Here is an 18875-nt window from a genome sequence, read left to right on the forward strand (position 1 = left end):
ATTCCTCGGTCCTCACCCATTATAGGATCATATGGACCAAGTTCAGTTCAGGGGAATACATTTCCTTATGCCCAAGCGGAGGTGAAAACCTCACGAAGACATAAGTACGGATGTATTCCGGAAGCGATCCCCTAGCCCATGCGGAGGTGAAAACCTCACGAAAGCATAGTTTCTCACTCCCACTTAAAAGGTGTGACCACAACGGTCATGCAATACAATGCAAAAGTATTCTATAGGACTTGAACCAAAACAAATGAAGTAAAAGGATCATCTATTAAAAACCAAATTTTAAATTTTCGACAAAAGGATAGAAAATAATCAATTTTGAGGCTTGACTCTCTTATTGTCCCCAGCGGAGTCGCCAAGCTGTCGAAACCATTTTTTTTATTTCGATTTAAAAATAATAGATCGACTTTTCGGAAAGCGAAAATGGAGTCGCCACCAATCTTTTCTTGTTTAGGTGTGATCGGATCACCTAGAAATTTGGGTTGTTTTAATAAAACATTTTGGTTTACTAAAACAATGATTTTGGTCTACGAAATTTTGAGAAAAAGGTTCGGGAGTCGGTTACGTGTGAGAAAGGATTATCACCCTCATTACGTCCAAAATTGGTACCAAATCGATTAAGTACTGTCCTTATGTCTAAGCTTTAAAAAATGTTTTTGAAATGTGATTCCTTTTTTATAACATTTGAGTAACTCAAGTTAGTCATCAAAATTCTCTTGCCTAAGAGGAATATAGCATCACATCCAGCACGAAAGGACATGATCCTTTAAGCCCTCGAAAACATGATGAATTTTGACTTCAAAAATTTATATGTTGAAAATCGCAAAAGGATGCCCAATTATTTAGTCCAACGAGAGAATCGAAACCCAACACGGTAGGGCACGGTTCTTCGAATTTCCAAACGTTGAACATTGTCTCGCTTTGGAAAACGTGAATGAAATTCTAAAGGGATATTCGATTATTTTGCACAAACGAGAAATTGCAACCCAGCACGATAGGGCACGATTCCCCGAATTGCCGAACGTCGAACATTTCCTTCGTTTTAAAATTTTTTAAGAAAACATGAACGAAATTCTGAAGAGACATCCGATTATTTTGGGCAAACAAGAAATTGCAACCCAGCACGATAGGGCACGATTCCCCGAATTGCTAAACATCGAACATCGTCTCCGTTTTAAAGAATTTTTAAACGAATAATTATAAACCGGCTTGGAATACACTAATTTAACTTGAATTAGATTTAGAGAATTAGAAATCATAAAGTGATACTTGTAAATCGAAATAAAATAAAAAAACGGGATAATATACATGAGCATAATAGATGCATTAATATAAAATAAAATAAGAGACGAGACTAACAAAAATTAGCTAACACACGAAATAATCACAGATCAAATATAACGAAAAGTAAAATAAAACTTAAGTAAATGATATATACGTAAATAAATAAATAACACAAACAATGATAATAATAATAATAATAATAATAATAATAATAATAATAATAATAATAATAATAATGCAATGATAGTAAGAAAGAAAAAGTGATAACAATAATATGTCAAATAATAAAGATTAATAATAATAATAAATATAGCAAAGATAATGGTAAGAATATACAATATATATAGTATTAGAGGTAAATACACAATACATACATATTAGAAATAATCATAAAAAAAACAACTATTAATAACTATATAAATAGATATATAGTACTTGTATATACATGGCATAGTTTAAAAAAAACATAAACATAAGATAGTATGAGAAATAATAATGTATAAATGATGTAGTATTAAGGTATATGCATAACAATAAAATGCAATATTAAAAGATATATACACATAATATAAAAATGTACCCATATTGAAAAATATATACATAATAAAAATGCAATCTTTGAAATATTTACATAGTATATGCATGCTAAAAAATAATAAAAAGATATTAATGATATTACATAGATATATACATATATCAAAATGAACACATGATAATACTCAAAGCATGTACACAATATATAATATATAAAAATATATAAATATAATATTTATAAAAAATACATATACAGTATTTTGTTAATATGTATGCATAATATGGGGTATGATATAATATTTAAATGTGTATACATGAAATATATAATAATAATAATAATAATAATAATAATAATAATAGTAAAATCGAAGAGCATCTAAAAACATAAATAAATGAACTTTTTAGTATAAAAAGTTAAAGAAATAAAGAAATAAGTAGATGAACAAGATAATAAATAAAACAATTTAGTTTGAAATTATAAATGAAAATAAAATAAATAGAACAAATAAGAAAAAATAACAAATAATATTGATGGAGCAAAAGGACAACGTGATAAGGATATTAATAGTAATAATACAATGAGCAGTTGTAATAAGCCATGAATGTAAAAATAAAGGCAAAAGAATAGTACAAAACAATGGTGAAATAAAAATAAAGAAAAAACAAAATGGAAACTAAAAGAATTTGAATTAACATAAAAAATGAAGTCTAAGGCGTAAAATATAGGTAAATTAATAAATATAAAAGTAAAATAAAATATAAGGGTTGAATTTAAAAAGAACAAGTAAATAAAATACTAAAGAAAATAAAAATAAAACCAAAATATTGAAAATAATAAAAAATGAAAAATAAACAAGATTAAATGATCAATGAACCAAAAATAAAATGAAATGAACTTTAAGGGATAAATTAAAAGTTAGAATTTGAGCTAAAATGAGATACATGTAAGGGAAGAGGACTCATATTGTAAATAATGAAAAGAAGGCCATCAAGGATCGAAATGAATCACGCTGAAACAACGAGGACTAGTGGAAAATATTCCTAGCCTTTTATGCGCAGTGTTTGAAGGACCAGATGTAACCCAAACGAAATCTAAGAGCTAAATTAAAAAAACAAAAGAAAAGAAAATGGGGCACAGTCGAATAGAGTTGCAAAGGAGAAGGACTAATCTAGCAAATCTCTCATTTAAGGATAATGCACACCCCACTCCACCAAACAGGCCGTTTCATCATCATCATTTAAACCAAAAAAAACTTTCCTTTTTTATTTCATTACCAACTTTCCTTTTTATTCCATTACCAACTTTCCCTTTTTATTTTTTTTATTTTATTATTCCATTACCACCTTCCCCAACTTTAAACAAAAAACAGAGAGTTTCCCTGCTCTCTCCCCTTTCCCTTCTCTTTTATTTTCTGCTAGGGTTTCAAAGAAACCCATCATTGCCGCCCTTCAACCGCCGCGCCACCACCACACTCGGTGGCCGGCGATACACCAAAATGGGCTCCTTTAGCTCTCCCCTTTTTTACTTGTTGGAGGCTAGTTCCAAAAACAAAAAGACAAGGGTTCAACCCCCTTTTTAGACTCAACCACGCCGAACGGAGGGGAAGGCTCCGATAACGCGGCGACGGGGCCAGATCTGGTGAGAATCCTTCCTCTTTCCTTTTATTTTTTTTTGTATCTTTTTTTAATAGATTTGTATAAAAAATAAAAGAAATATTAAAGAAGCAAGAAAACGAAAAACGAAAATAAAGAGAACAAAATCGGAGATCAACCTTCTGTGTGTTTTTTGTTTGATTCCTTGAAAAATACGTGAGTGATACAATTTTTTGATCCCCCCTTTTACTATGAAAAATTGAAGGCTTTATAGCCAAACACCATACATTTTCTACCTATTTCTTTGCTCCAATTGCAGGTGTTGAAGTTGTGGAGAACGAGGGGCGTGAAACATGGGCGAAAACATGGAACGGGGTATACGGGGATCCTGTCTGGAGTGCTGCTTGGGGGTTGAGTTTGTAGTCTGCTGAAAATTTTTTAGATAGTGGGCTGGTAGGGTTAGTTTAGGTTGTGGGCTGATGGGGGTTTTAATTTGGGCCATGTATTATTAATTGGACTGTTTTATTATTTTTTTTGGATTTTTTTTATTTGGGCTCGGGCTAAGGTTGAAATTAGGTTTGGTTTTATTGGGCCCCGAGCAAAATTTGGGCCTTACAATAATCATATACTTCAAAGATTCCAATGAAATCCCCCAACTACTTCACAATGGCTTCCGAATAGAAACCAGATGGTAGTCCGTGAACTTGAACCCAAAAGAACGAGTAGATCAATGGCACTCTCGGACGCTCCTCAATCCCTACCAAACAATGAAAAACCAATAGTGGTTATTGAATGTCCAAGGTGCTCCCTTTATGACCCTTTCAATATCAACCTAATGAAAAAATCTAAATGAGAATCTTTTTCCCCTAGATCTAAAATTTCAATGCCTCCCAACAGGTGCCATAGATTCGCAAGAGTGTTATGCACTGCAGGAAAATGCACAACACTAGCAGTAATGAAACAGCCAACTAAACACAGATCATACACTGGTTCATGATCTCCTGCAATCTCCTCTATCCCTAAAACTTCCTTTTCCTCCTCATCGATATGCAGATCAGCCAACTTATTTTCCATTTGTTTACCCCAACCGAACGAAACAAAACTCCAATGGTAGAACTAAACAAAAACAACAAAAGAAAAAAGGAGAAGAAACCCTAAAAAACGAGATCTACCAAACAGAGTCCTAAAAGATTCTTTCTACTCAGTAGATAGAGACGTGCCATGCGATAAACAAACGTAAAACTGTATTAAAATTACCCCTCTTAATATTTTTGAGCCTAACAAATTAAATAAATAATAACAAACTATTAGCATAATAATCCCCATTTGGTATCGAGACCTTTAGCACTACACAATTTTTTTTTCAGGAAGATAATAAAGATTCAAAAGTTTTAAACAAACTTATCAGCCTTTTTCTATAGAGAAAGGATTGTATGAAATAGTGACGCCACGTCATCTGTATCCATTTTCAATAGTTTTATGCCACATCAGTATTCTTATTCTAAATTTTAGTATTTTAATTTGGATTTGATTTTTTTCAGGATAAAATCCTGAAATTCAAGATAAAAGTAACGATGTGGCATAAAACTATTGGAAAGGGATATAGATGACGTGGCATCACTGTTTCATACAATCCTTTCCCTTTTCTATAACGATAAAAAAATAAATTTAAATTTTAAAAAGTGCACATAATGAGAAAAAAAAAAGTTTTGAAACACAAAATAAAAGTTGGTGGAGGTGGCTCCCTTTTGGACCCTCAAAAATTTGCTGGCTATGAAGAGTTGGTACATCTGTGATTTAGGTATGTAGAATTATATCATCCGCCAAATAAATAACTTAAAAAAAAAGTGTTAGTTGGATTGGCTTATGGCCTTGAGTCACATAAGGAATTGCTATGCCATTTAAATTCCTCCTCCTTTTTTTTACTACGATTTCTTACATATATTCTTACCCCCTCTACATGTGCTACTCCACTATCCTTAAACCCAGCTTAGGTATCGTAAAATAATTATGCAGAGTTCTTAGAATCCAAGTTCTGAGATTTGATTTTAAATTAAAATGAAGTTTGAGAATAAGAGATACAGAAATCTTTGCATGCAACTCCACCCCGTTGACATCCCATTAAGTAAATCTAACTCATTCAATTAAGGAGCTTTGCATGCGGATCGTACCGCTGAAAACGCTCATCTTGCTGCATATACACGCATCAATCATAGACTTGTTCCTCTTGGTGAATTGTGATATATACGAGGGGCAGAAACTTCCATTAAAGTGCATTTGAGATCATTCTATATCCATACATGGAACTCGTGAGTGCTAATGTATATTGTATTATAATTAATGTAGCTGGTTTTGCGCTGGTTTTGGTGTTGTTCTAATAATAAATTGAAATGCTCACTTCTCTTTTTTTGTTTTGGTGTAAATTTTGATCTTTAGACTTGTAAACTTTTAACAAAGGTAATTGAGTAACTTTAAAATTTAGAGTAGAAAATTAATAAATAATAAAAAAGTAAAAAGAAAGGGTGTGTCCATGGCTGAAGAATCTGTTTTAAAGGCATGTGTTTAAACTGTAAAAGTGAAGCGGGGGAGAAGATTCCAGTAGTGATGTCCCCTGTTGTTGCATATAGCTGGTGTCATTTTACTAAACAAAAAGGTTGGAGGTAGCTAGCTAGGCCCTGCCCATGGCTATTGGCCTGGAAAGCTAAATGATGAGTAAGGGAAGAAAAGAATTAATGGAAAGAATGGCTCTTGTTTATCCTCTTCTCTACTCAACAATCACGTCAGGAACCCAAAATTTGTGGCACAAAAGTATCACTCTAAATACCAAAAAGTAAAGGAAGCTTGTTTGAAAGTATCAAGTCAAACCCACTCACATCACATGCCATCATTACTCCACAATCTGCAAGAACTTTCGCACTTAACCTCACTAATATAATATGTAATAATAATGCTTTGGGCAATTTTGTGAAATTAAAAAATAAAGGTGCTTTTGAATTTCCCAATTGAATATAACATAGGCAATGTGCTAACCATTAATACGAAAACTAGTCACAAAAAGTAATCTTAGAAATGATATTTAGAAATCAACTGTTGGTCCATTTTGTTTTTGGATGGATAGTTGGCTTTTGTTTCTATCTTGTATAAATAATTTATACTCAAATCATCATTTAAACTAATAACAAAATAATAATAATAATAATATAGGCAGTGCTATACAAAAGTGATTTTAGCAGTTTAATAATTTTAAATTATTATTATTTAAATAATTTAGTGATTATTTTATAATTTTTAAAATTGGTGCAGTTAACCCTACTTTATAAAACTCACTTGTATTCTGAAATAGACATAAATTGGAGTAAAGTAGCGGATGAAATTGAAGAAAGGGGAGGCAAAAAAGAAGAGGTGGATATCTGGAGTTGGGTTGAGTTTCAAAATTCATCATTAAAACCGTAAACCAAAAAGGAGCTCCACTGCGTTTTGTCCGCAAAGTGGTGGATGATCCATCAAATCCCAGTTCACAAGGCTACTACAGACAAATTAACAATCCCTTTGAAGTTTCTGATTAAATTTTAATCACACCTAAAATAAATATACTTGTTTGATGCTGCCAAGTTAACTAAGCAGGTGCCTGTGACGTTGTCGGTCAAGTATTCTCCGCTTATTCCCTCTGCTTTTTAAAACAATAGGTTTAATTACCTCAAACCTCTTTATACTCTTTTTAACTTTGAGACATTTACTTTCTATATTCTTTTTTATTTAAAATTTTTGGTCCTTCACTCTAATTTTACGATTAAAGTTAATAGTGTCAAAGGTTATTAGACTAAGAATTATCTAGGGTATCGATCCATTGAGAGATAAAAAAACAGTTGACTCGCGAATAAAACCGAGCTAAAAAATCGGATAAACCGACAGTTGAACAGATTTCTATCTGGTCTGACCAGTTAGTTCCCAAAACGATGGGTTCAATCAGTTCAAAGCAAATAAATGATTAAAAATCAAAAATAAAAAAAATATTATAAACTATAAAAATCAGTCCAATTAGTTTTTTAGCCCGATTCAACCAATAATATTGTTAGTGAGTTAACAGTTTTTATCTCTCACCTGAATGATACCCCCAATTGGTTCTTAATCCAATTAGTCTGGTTCGGTTTCAATAATATTGAATTTTAGAATTTTTTATATATTTTAAAGAAAATATTTTTATTTTTAATTTTAAAGATTTTTTATTTTTTCATATTTTTTTATCTTTTAAAAATTATAACTTTTAACTTTTTTATGTTTTTCCTTAAAAATAATGTTTTTTTAAATTAAAAAAACTACTTTTTTAAAGTGAGGTACTTGGGTATAGATCAAATTGATAAAAAATATAAATGTTGAGGACTAAAATATTTTAAAAATAGCAGACTTACTGATAATATGAATTGGTTAAACTGACCTAAAAATTAGTTAGACTGAAAATTGAAGTAATTTTTATAATATTTTAATATTTTTATTTTTGATTTTTAGTAATTTATTTACTTTGAACCAGTTGAATTGATTGTTCTAGAAACCAATTGGTTAGACCAGTTCGAAATTGGTTCAACTAATTTTTTAGCTTAGTTCAATTAATTCGTACCAATTCACGGATCAACTGATTTTTTACCTCTCGCCAAACCGGTACACCAACCAATTCTCGAGGTGAGTATTCGATCGAGTCGAGTTGAATCGAGTAAAAAGTTTTCGAGTTAGTCGAGTTGACAAATCTTATTTTAGCAACTGAACTCAATTTGAATTTTTTTTAATCGAATCGAATCAAGTCAAAAAATTTCAAGTCGAGTTAAGAATCCTATTATTTATACTCAATGAAGGGGCATAGCAGACCCAGTCTCCCTTGGAAATAGTTTAGCTTCTTATGTCTGCCTTGATGAGTGGTCGCGCTTGCAGTTGAGAGAAGTTGACTTGGCTTTCTGTGTGAAAGAAAAACCTTCGGACAAATTTAGAAAGTCAGTCAAAGAGGTGAATGATCCGATGGGTTGGGAGGTATACCAATCCTCAGGCTGTGTCAGCTAAGCTCCTAGGGAATAACCTAATCAATAGGTCTTGCATTTATATAGACCAATTATTTAACTAGTAGACAAAGTACAAGATTATTTAACTATATAAACAATATTATGATTTTGTCTTTTAACTTAATGAGTAAATATTTATCAAAACAACGTAGTTTTTTCTTTAAACTTAATAGTTTTGACTTTTAATTTTAGAAAAGGTAAACATTTATTAAAAAATGTAGTTTTACCCTTTCTTATTCGGATTTTGAATAACTCGAATTGTGTAATTCATATTCAAGTTAAACTGAAAAAATTATTTTTATTCAAACTGATCCGAATAACTTGATTAACTCAAATAACTCAAACTATTTAATTCAAAATTTAAATTTTTATCGAAATTTTGGAATCGAGTCATATTTTACTCACCCTAAGTATATATATTTTTTATTTTTAAAATTATATGTTTTTATTTAAAACATGAAAAAAAAATTATGTAATTTTAGAAGGTAAAGACCAAGTTAACAAAAAAATGTAAATGTTAAAAGAGATAAAATAATGACTTTACCTTGGAGATTGTTAACTCTAATAGCAAAATTAAACAGGGAGACCAATATTTTTAAATGAAAAAATATGAAAATTATTTAAAGGAAAGAATAAATAAGGATGTAGGTATTGCATAAAGCCCACACATAATGCAGAAAGAACAGAACTGGGGGCATAATCTCCACTACAGTGGTGGTATGGAATCATTATAAAAAAAGAAGTAAATTGATGCTTTATTTAATCCTAAAGAGTTCCTTAATATGACTTTATTGGCAGGTTTAAATAAAGTATTCATTAACTATAACTTTGGTATTCTCAAAAAGAAAAGCTATAACTTTCGTGGGATGGAGGCTCACCGGCGGCGCTAATTCTGATGTCCAACCTTCCTACATGTGCACATTGCAAAAAAATCAATATTACTGCAAATCATTTTAAAAAGAAATATTCTAAGCCAATATTTACCCTATTTTAATGTTTTGTTTCAAGTACGTACATAGGTGTTAGGGTTTGGTTCTGCGCTGCCTTTGTTGGAATGTCGTGTTCATGGGGTTCAGAATTTTAAACACAATTATGCCCCGGAACTTACATTTGTTGTACCTAAAACAACAATGCATGAGTGAAGGTGAATGATTCCAAGGGTTGGTATGGGCAACTAGGCCTCCACGGCTTTGCCTTAATTCGGTTGGTTTTCAGACATTGTGATCTTAATGTAATGATGAGGTACAAAGCTTTAGTGATAATATTTGTTCTGTAGATTGACGAGAGGGGGATTTAAATACGTTTTCTTTTTTCTATTATTATTATTGGATCCTTTAAGATGGGTGGCTGTGGTTTAATTTGGCTTGGACCGGAGATGCTTGTTTATTACTTTAGTATCATGATTGGGCGGGTAGTGCAATTAATAAAATAAAATTGATGTCGTGTCAATGCATGTGAGGGATGTCTGTATCACAGGCGTTGACCAAAAAACCATCCATCAAAACACAATATCGGACGCCTATAGTACGTCTGCCACCCAACCCTCCTGTTACTTTAGCCAAAGAGCTATCACGACGCCAGGTGTTTGCATTGAAATTTTTTTGTTAAGTTGGGTAAAATTACCACACAAACCCTTTAGTACTATTTTAGTCATTCTATTCGAAATATACATAAATTAACAGTCCCTATGACGTATAATAACAAATATAACTTTCAACCTTTATTCATTTTTCAATTTGACCCTTATTCTTTTATTAGAAGTAAAAAATTAGAAAATTTTTCAATTAAAGAGTCAAAAGGACTTAGGAAAAAATTTTAAAAATTCAATTAAACCCTTTTAAAATTTAAAATTATTTTAAAAATCATAAAATTACAAACAAAATTTATAAAATGAATTTATAAAAATTTTAAAATTATAAAAAATTTATTAAAATAACAATCCAACCCATGGTTATAGGATTTTTAAAAATTTGGCCTACTCTTTTATTGTTATTTTTAAGAAAAATTTTAATTTTAATTTTTATAACTTTTTTTATAATTTTATGATTTTTAAAACAATTTTAAATATTAAAAGGGCTTAATTAATTAATTGTTAAGGCCTTTTGACCCTTTAGTCTTATTAGTTTCACAATTTTCTAATTTATTTCCAATAAAAGAGTAGGGATCAAATTAAATAAATGTGTAAAGATTAATGGATAAATTTATTATTATACCTTATCTTTAAACACCAAATTTTAATAACGGCTACTTTGCTCACTTATATACCGTAAATGAACTAATTTACTCATTTTCAGTAGAAAAATAAAAATATAATATATGATTTTTGTGATACTTTTACCGTTAATTGATGAAATATTATTAGATGTGAAATTATAATTTAGCTTTTTAAAATTGTCAATTTTCAATTTTGAATAAATTTAAACCCAATTTAATATGATAAAATAATTAAAACATTTTCAATATTTTCCAAATTGTGTGATATGATAAAATAATTAAAACACCAAATGGATGCATGAATGTTCTAAAATATACACAAATTTAATTATTAATGCGTCATAAATATATAACACCTTGAATACATTTATGACCCAAAAATGGATATTAAGAATTATTTTAATAAGATTAATTGGACTTTGACAATTCTAGAGCAACATGACTATACCATATACATACAATATTAAAAATTAGAGTGAAATTATATAAATGGCCACTCAATTATGTTTATGTATTTATTTTAGTCATTTAAATTTTTTTTAATTTAAACACTAACGTTTGAATTTGTTTCTATTTTGGTTACCCGCTGTTAAATTGATAACGGAAAGTCTTTTTTTCTAACCAATATAATAACACATTTAATCCTCAATACTTACATATTCTATTAATTTGATCTTAATTCTAAATAATTTAATAAATTTAGCCCTTTAGATTTACAAATTCTATCAGTTTGGTCCTAAAACTTCCTAACCAAAGCTTTTAGCTTTTAAAATAGAGGCATTTCACATCTATTAATTGTTTTATTTATGGTTAAAATTATCTAATTCCGTACATAACCCTTTTTTATATTTTTAATAAATTAGTGCTAGAAATTAACTAAACACCATTAAAAATAATTGAAAATAAAATTTTAAAAATATAATATATATATATATATATATAATATTATTTTAAAATATAAAATATAAAATAGATGTGGAATGTGTCTGCATTTAAAAACTAAAAGCTTTGGTTAGGAAGTTTGAGGATAACTGATAGAATTTATAAATATGAAAGGTTAAATTTATTGAATTATTTAGAATTAGAATCAAATTTATAGAATATGCAAATATAGAAGACTAAATGTATTATTATATTGGTTAGAATATGGCTACCCAGATATCAACTTAACAATGAATAACCAAAATAGGAACAATTCAAATGTTAGTGCTCAAAATGAAAATTTTTAAAGTTTAAGAACCAAAACAGCATAAAATAACTAAATGTAATACTAAAAATATTATGTCAAAAGGTTGAAAAAACTATAAACCTTTAAAACTCATATAAGTACATAATGCCAATTATTAAAAACACATTTTTGTCTTTTCTTTTTTCTTCACCATGCAATACTTCAATTACCCTCTAAAATTTATTTATTTTTGATAATTTGGACCCAATCTCTCATATATATAACATATTACTTTTGCAACTCAAAATCATGAATCATTCCATTAAAATTAAGCAATCGGATTAAATTTTTAATTGAATATAATATTGGTTTAATTCTTAAATAAATGAATATATTATGGAATGAATGGAATATGTGGAAAAAGAAATATATAAATTTATAATACTTTACACACTAAAAAATTAAAATCATAATGAAAAATTATACGCAATACGTTATGAATTATGAAGTACAAAATTTATATAAAACACAAAAGAAAAAAGGTCAAAATTGAGACATGACACGAAAATAACATGAAAAAAAGATATGAACGTGAACATCTAAAACCAATTATTAGCGTATAAATATGTATGATACACCGACATAAAAATGCATTAACATGCACTCATAAAAATTATATAAAGTTTTAGTACCAAATATACATCACCAAAACAAAACTCATATAACCAAATTAGTTTTAACCCCCTCACGTGTCTGCGGAGTCCCAGGGGGCCAAACTTTATTTCTTTTCAATTTACTCCTTTCTAATATTTACTATGCAACTCCCAATCTCCCTAAGGTTTAAGATTTTTACAATTTTCCCTTTTGTATATATATTATAGTCCTCCTAAAAATATAAGTAGGCCCCTCCAATATTTTTATAGTATTATTTATTCTTGATAAAAACAAAGATAAATTGTTCTTGAAGAAGTTAAATTACTCATTATGACTTTTGAATGATATTTTGTTATTTTACTTAAAATAATAATATTTATAAGTAATATCATAATATATAAAAACAAAAGAAAAGATGACGAGACTTTTATCATCTTTCTCTTCGTATTGGTGCCTAACAAGAAAAGAAGAAAAAAAGAATTTTTACATCATATTTTCTCCGTATAAGGTATGTTTTTCTTCAAAATTTTCATAGATTTTAAATCTCTAAAGCCTGTTTTACATGTATGTACCAATAGATTTTTTTATTTTATAAGTTTTTGGATGAAAAATGATTAAGAGACGTTTTCTTACTTGTTAGAAGTGTAAAAACAAAACAAAAATAGCTAGATAATGTTATAGTAAGTTTCAGCCAAAATAAAGGGGAGGAAGAAAACCTTAGTCACTTTGTTTAAAGTTATGTCAAACGATAGCTTGTGAAGTAGTGAGTATTCTGGTGAAAACGGAATAAAAAATGGTTAACTGAGTTTAAAGTTATGTGAATTTTGAGTTAGAAACTTAAGTTGTCAGCTTTTGCTATTATACTTTATACTTTAATTTGTATAAATTGTGGATTAGTACCTGTACTTTAATTTCATAAATTTTAGTTCTTATACTTTTCGAAATTTAAAATTTTAGTCCTAATCTAATGGTAACAGTTAATTTGTTTGGTTAAATTATGTCATTAGATTTGTACTATGCGTAAACTTATAGATTTAGTCCACGTTCACTAATTGAATCATTCTTAGTGGCTATATTTTTAATTTCAAAATTTTAGTATTAATGTAAACAACTATCGTTAAATTTATTAATTAGTTTTTTGTAAGTAATATGTAAAAATAACAAACAAATATAACATTACAATGCGATAATATGTTTGACACATCAAAATTTAAAAATAACATAACTTAACTTAATAAATTTAATAGTTATTATTTGATTGGAACTAAAATTTTCAAATTCTGAAAATAATTAAACTAAAATACAAGTACTAAATCTATAACTTAAACAAAGTACAGGTCTCATGACAGGATTTGACCTAACTTTATCTAGTGTTATAGATCCGATCTAACGGTGGTGAGGTAGTCTGTGATTTGAAGGGAGCAGTGACTCTAGCAAAATAATTGTATGTACATTGACTTTTCTGAAAAAATATAAAATATGAAACCCTAGACAGCCTCGATTTGTGTTATATATATGTAGTGAATTGCATTTATGATTTATCCCATCAATTCATCACCCTCTCAACTAAGTTCATTCCCTCGTCCTCTTCATCTCTAATCGCCAAACTCTGGGTTCGCCTTCTTTTACTGTATTCTTCTTATTTGATCACCAACTTGCCTTTGCTCTATAGCTTTCTGTTGTCTTTCATTTTGAAGCTGGATCGGATCGTTTTCACTCTTCCTTAATTCTACCTTTATAAAAACATTTCAAGCATGTAAGTTTCGACTTTCCCTGTTTAAATCCTATTCAAAAGAAAAAGAAAAAAAAAACCCAGATATTTTGTTTCTATGCAACTGGTTGAAGCTTTGCGTTTATCTATCTAGCTAGTTGTAGTTTGTAATCTGGCTACCTCCATCCCTCCTATTCCTTAGCCAAGCATTTAAAAAAGCCTGCACAGCATGTAATATAGTGTTTCCATCTCTTCAATTATAAACCCCCAAAAAAAGAAAAGAAAAAAGAGGTATAGGATCAGTAGTTATATGGTAGAATGTATCCATAGAATTTGTTAAATATTATTGTTCTTGATTCTTAGTGATCGTGGCTAAGATTAAAAGAATCGTGTAGCTACACCTTTATAAAAGCCGTCAAATCATGTAAGAGTCGTTTCTCTTAGCTACAATCAAATATCAATTCTAAACCCAAAAAAAAAAAAAAAAAAATCCAAAAAAAGATTGTTTTATTGAAGAAGAAAAAAAATGCCCGACGAGGAGACCGCAACCCCAACGGCATCGGCACCGGCAACTCCGGGAACGCCAGGTGGACCGCTATTCAATTCCATGAGGGTGGATTCACTGTCATATGATCGGAAGTCAATGCCTCGATGCAAATGCTTTCCGGTGACTGCCCCAACGTGGGGTCAACCTCACACATGCTTCACCGACTTCCCTGCACCTGACGTATCCCTTACCCGAAAGGTGCGCCACCGCCCTCTCTTTCTCACTTCACTTGAGAGTTTTTTTAATTATTATTAAATAGAAATGGTAATATAATTGAAGAGATTATTACGTCAAATAGGTGTCTACCGTTTAGTTGCATTATTTAAACGCCGAAGCATGGGGCCACTGGAGAGAAAACCTTCATTTTTGCTGACTTCCATTATTCGATAAGATGCGTTTTGTTTGGGTGAAAATGATTTTTATATTTGTATAAACTATTTTTATGAATTTGACTTCCAGAGTAATGAGTTATTCCCCCAAATAAAAATATTATTAGACATGCGTATTTATATTTAATAACATATATAAAATAAATTATTAATATATTTACTATTAAAATTTTATTTTAATAATGATTTTTAAAATTAAATAAAGTCTAAATCCTTCAAATTAAGTTTTACTATTGTTTATGATTAAGTGATAATATAGTTAAATAAAGAAATTGCTTCTCTGAAAACAAATTTTAAGAAAATTTATCAAACAAAAATATATTTTATACTGAGACAAATTGGTTATAATTACCTTCCTCCATGGAGCTGGTTTAGACATTGAGTAGCTCAAGTTAGAATGATGTATGGATTTATATTATATTATATTATATTATATTATGCAGCTGGGGGCAGAATTTGTGGGAACCTTTATCCTAATATTTGCGGCAACAGCGGGACCTATAGTGAACCAAAAGTATTCGGGAGCCGAAACATTGCTCGGAAACGCCACATGCGCAGGCCTGGCTGTGATGATAATAATTTTATCCACCGGACACATATCTGGGGCTCATCTTAACCCTTCCCTCACCATTGCATTTGCTGCCTGCCGTCACTTCCCCTGGACTCAGGTTCCAGCCTACATAGCAGCTCAAGTTTCGGCCTCTATTTGCGCTTCTTTCGCTCTAAAGGGGGTCTTCCATCCCTTCATGTCTGGTGGCGTTACTGTCCCCTCCGTCAGCCATGGACAAGCTTTCGCACTCGAGTTCCTCATTACTTTTAATCTTCTCTTCGTCGTCACCGCCGTTGCCACCGACACCCGTGCCGTATGTTTGTCTTTACACTGTCAATTTAACATTTCTTTTTAAGAAAATCGATTTCCATGTTGAAAGTGATCATGTTAACCTTACAGGTGGGAGAGCTGGCTGGAATAGCTGTTGGGGCGACTGTAATGCTCAACATTCTTGTTGCTGGGTGAGTAATTTGTTCGCTTCTTCTCTTCGCCCTTATCCATTTCCTTTTTCTTGTTACCATGTTTTAAGGGTTTTTTTTTAATCTATATTTCGTCTGAACTTAATTTTTTTCCTTAAAAGTTAATGGGATGCACGCTTAGAAATGAATATAATAAATTCATAAGTCTCATCTTTTTTTGTTTCTTAAATATTATTGTTAAACTTTACTTTGGTTTAAGGACAAAAAAATGAGGATTTTAATGAAGTCTGACTTATTTGCCAACTAATGCTCATTGAAATAATATCCGATATCTTAATAAAATGTAAACCGAGTTGATAATAAACATTCTGAATTAAATTATTAGACGTGGTGTGTACACATGAACCAGAAGTGACAAGTTGGGAACATAGGTAGCAACTTGTCATGGATGGACATTTGATAGAAATATTAGAAGATATATAAAAAGTGGGTGACAATAATTGTGATAAAAATAAAAAGGAGTGGTTGACCTTTGGGGTTGCAGGCCAAGTAGTGGGGGTTCAATGAATCCGGTGAGGACACTGGGGCCGGCTGTAGCAGCAGGGAATTATAGGGCATTGTGGATTTACTTGATAGCGCCCACACTGGGTGCTGTGATCGGTTCTGCCACCTACACTTTGGTGAAGCTCCGCGAAGATGAGGTCGACGCACCACGGCAGGTCAGGAGTTTTCGACGCTAGGTAATTTGGAGCCCACGAAATTATGACATCGTTGAAAATGGAAGGGGCAAAAAAAGTTTGTTTTTCTTCTTCTAATGTATCTCTATGAAATGAAACCATACACATCGTTGTTTGTTTGTTTGTTTGATTGTGTGGGGTAAAGATAAGATAGCTTTTGGGAATAATAGGCGATGTGACCTTAAGTCCACGACCTACAGTACTTTGCTTGAATAATGTTGTGCTTTGCACTTTTCTGTTTGGGATTTGCTTTGTCTGTTTTAATCATGTACCACTATGGAACTTGGGTTTGATTTGTAATTTCCTTACTGATCTGTAATATGAATAATGAAGTTTATGTGTAATAGTGTTCATTTAACTAGCTGGCGTTTAGCATCATCATTGTGATCAAATTATCATCATAGTGTGATCAAATCAATAATGACCATTAATTATTATTACCAAGCATGGTATACATTATAAACTAACGATTTTAAATTGCAAATAATTTTAAAATAGCAAATAATTTAAAAACTTTTAATATAAAAACAAAAATATATATGTTGAAATCTGATAAAATATATATTAAATTATAAAGTTATTTAAAAACTATATAAAAAAAATGCAGCATAGAAAAAGTGAACATGCGGTACAACAGAAATGTAAAAAAAAAAAAAAAAAATGCCGACTAATGTTGTGAAGTTTCACTGGATTAAAGCTCCGGTCAGAAAAATCAAAGCCAATGCGTTGGAAAGGGAATAAACTAAATGAAAGTTTGTAATCCAAAGGATTGTTGAGGAAAGTTTAGGCTGATTGGAGGATATTTGGCATCCAAAGGCACCTAAGATTGTTTAAATTGCAGGTAAATACTTTTGATTATTAGATGTTGATTTCTCTGATTTCTAAACACTTACGATGAGCAAAATTATTTTATGATGCACCATTTACGCATAGATCAGTGACTGAATTGGTCTAATCCATAATGAGATAAAGGTGTTTTTGATAACTTGGAAAAATATAATCTTAAGTATGCTTGAAACTTGTGATTATAACATTAAGCGTATGACTAGTCGATAATGAGCAAGTATTGGGAGTAAAATTTTTTAAATGATGAATATTCTTGATTATATGATAGTTAAGGTATATGGTAATAGTGATAACTCAAAATTTGTGCTATTGAAGCAAAGCCATAAGCGTCTTCGTGCTATAGCTATATGCCACAAAGAAGCAAGTATTACATGCAATAGTTATGGCAGGTTTCATTATGATTTGAATACTATGTATAAACCATGTTATGTGTTATGATTTAGTAAACTATGCAATTAGTAATATAATCCACTGACAAGGTTCAGCCTACTGCAGTTCCACTGCTAATAACCTTAAATGATATCATATCATGGCATCATTTACCAGATCTACTTAAGTGCACATGCAATTATGTCCCCTCAGCAACCAAGAGACAGTCCATCCTAATCCTTACAACTGTGAAAACACAGCATTTTAATGGCATCCAAACCAAGAATTCATGATCCTATCTCCACTGCCAAAGCATTTACTACCCCAATCTAAGAATTCATGATCCTATCAACAATACAAATAAACGTGATTTTCTGAGTTCTGATCTTTCTAAAGAGTAAACTTCTTGTAATAAATGCAGTATTCAGTTTGAACCACGTACTAATATATTCCATATCCTTGTTTATTATTCTTATCATTTTGTTTCTCGGTAATTTCTTCTAGGCTTACCTTCCAAGTGCAAAGCAACGATTCATGTTATAAGTTGAAACCAAGATGAAAATGGCACTTCTCAGGCCACGAGGAAGTCAAAAAGCCCTCAATATGCACATCGGAACTATTTGGGCTTCTGAAACTAACAGGATTGTGCACTAACTTACAGGACTTTCAGGCACTTCACCCCATGATGACTCGAGAGGAGTGGCCAGCTTTGAGGGAATGCCTAGCATACCATATTTTTCATGTGCTTTACCTGATCACGAAGATATATTGTTCAGAAAAGGAGTTCCCAAGTTGCAAGTGGAAGA

General features: G+C 30.6%; 1 protein-coding gene and 1 long non-coding RNA gene across 4 annotated transcripts; both read left to right on the forward strand.

Moving 5' to 3' along the window:
• The first annotated feature begins 3191 nt into the window (after nucleotides 1-3191).
• On the forward strand, nucleotides 3192-4065 carry LOC128279491 (uncharacterized). The gene is made up of 2 exons (XR_008269688.1): nucleotides 3192-3463; nucleotides 3737-4065. It is a non-coding gene; the product is annotated as an uncharacterized LOC128279491 (long non-coding RNA).
• An 8863-nt stretch (nucleotides 4066-12928) lies between these two features.
• Nucleotides 12929-17198, forward strand: LOC108464876 (probable aquaporin NIP5-1). Of its 3 annotated transcripts, none has more exons than XM_053017983.1 (5): nucleotides 12929-13009; nucleotides 14714-14957; nucleotides 15592-16011; nucleotides 16098-16159; nucleotides 16662-17198. In XM_053017983.1, exons 2-5 carry the CDS (start codon nucleotides 14739-14741, stop codon nucleotides 16855-16857), a joined length of 897 nt encoding a protein of 298 aa, XP_052873943.1. In that variant the 5' UTR covers nucleotides 12929-13009; nucleotides 14714-14738; the 3' UTR covers nucleotides 16858-17198. The 3 variants fall into 3 exon arrangements, with proteins under 3 accessions (XP_052873943.1, XP_052873944.1, XP_017620643.1); XM_053017984.1 differs by having other exon boundaries at nucleotides 12970-13009; nucleotides 14729-14957; XM_017765154.2 differs by lacking the exon at nucleotides 12929-13009 and having other exon boundaries at nucleotides 13979-14957.
• Nucleotides 17199-18875: the final 1677 nt, after the last annotated feature.

Source organism: Gossypium arboreum, chromosome 8 (assembly GCF_025698485.1).
Source record: "Gossypium arboreum isolate Shixiya-1 chromosome 8, ASM2569848v2, whole genome shotgun sequence".
Taxonomy (NCBI): Eukaryota; Viridiplantae; Streptophyta; class Magnoliopsida; order Malvales; family Malvaceae; genus Gossypium; species Gossypium arboreum.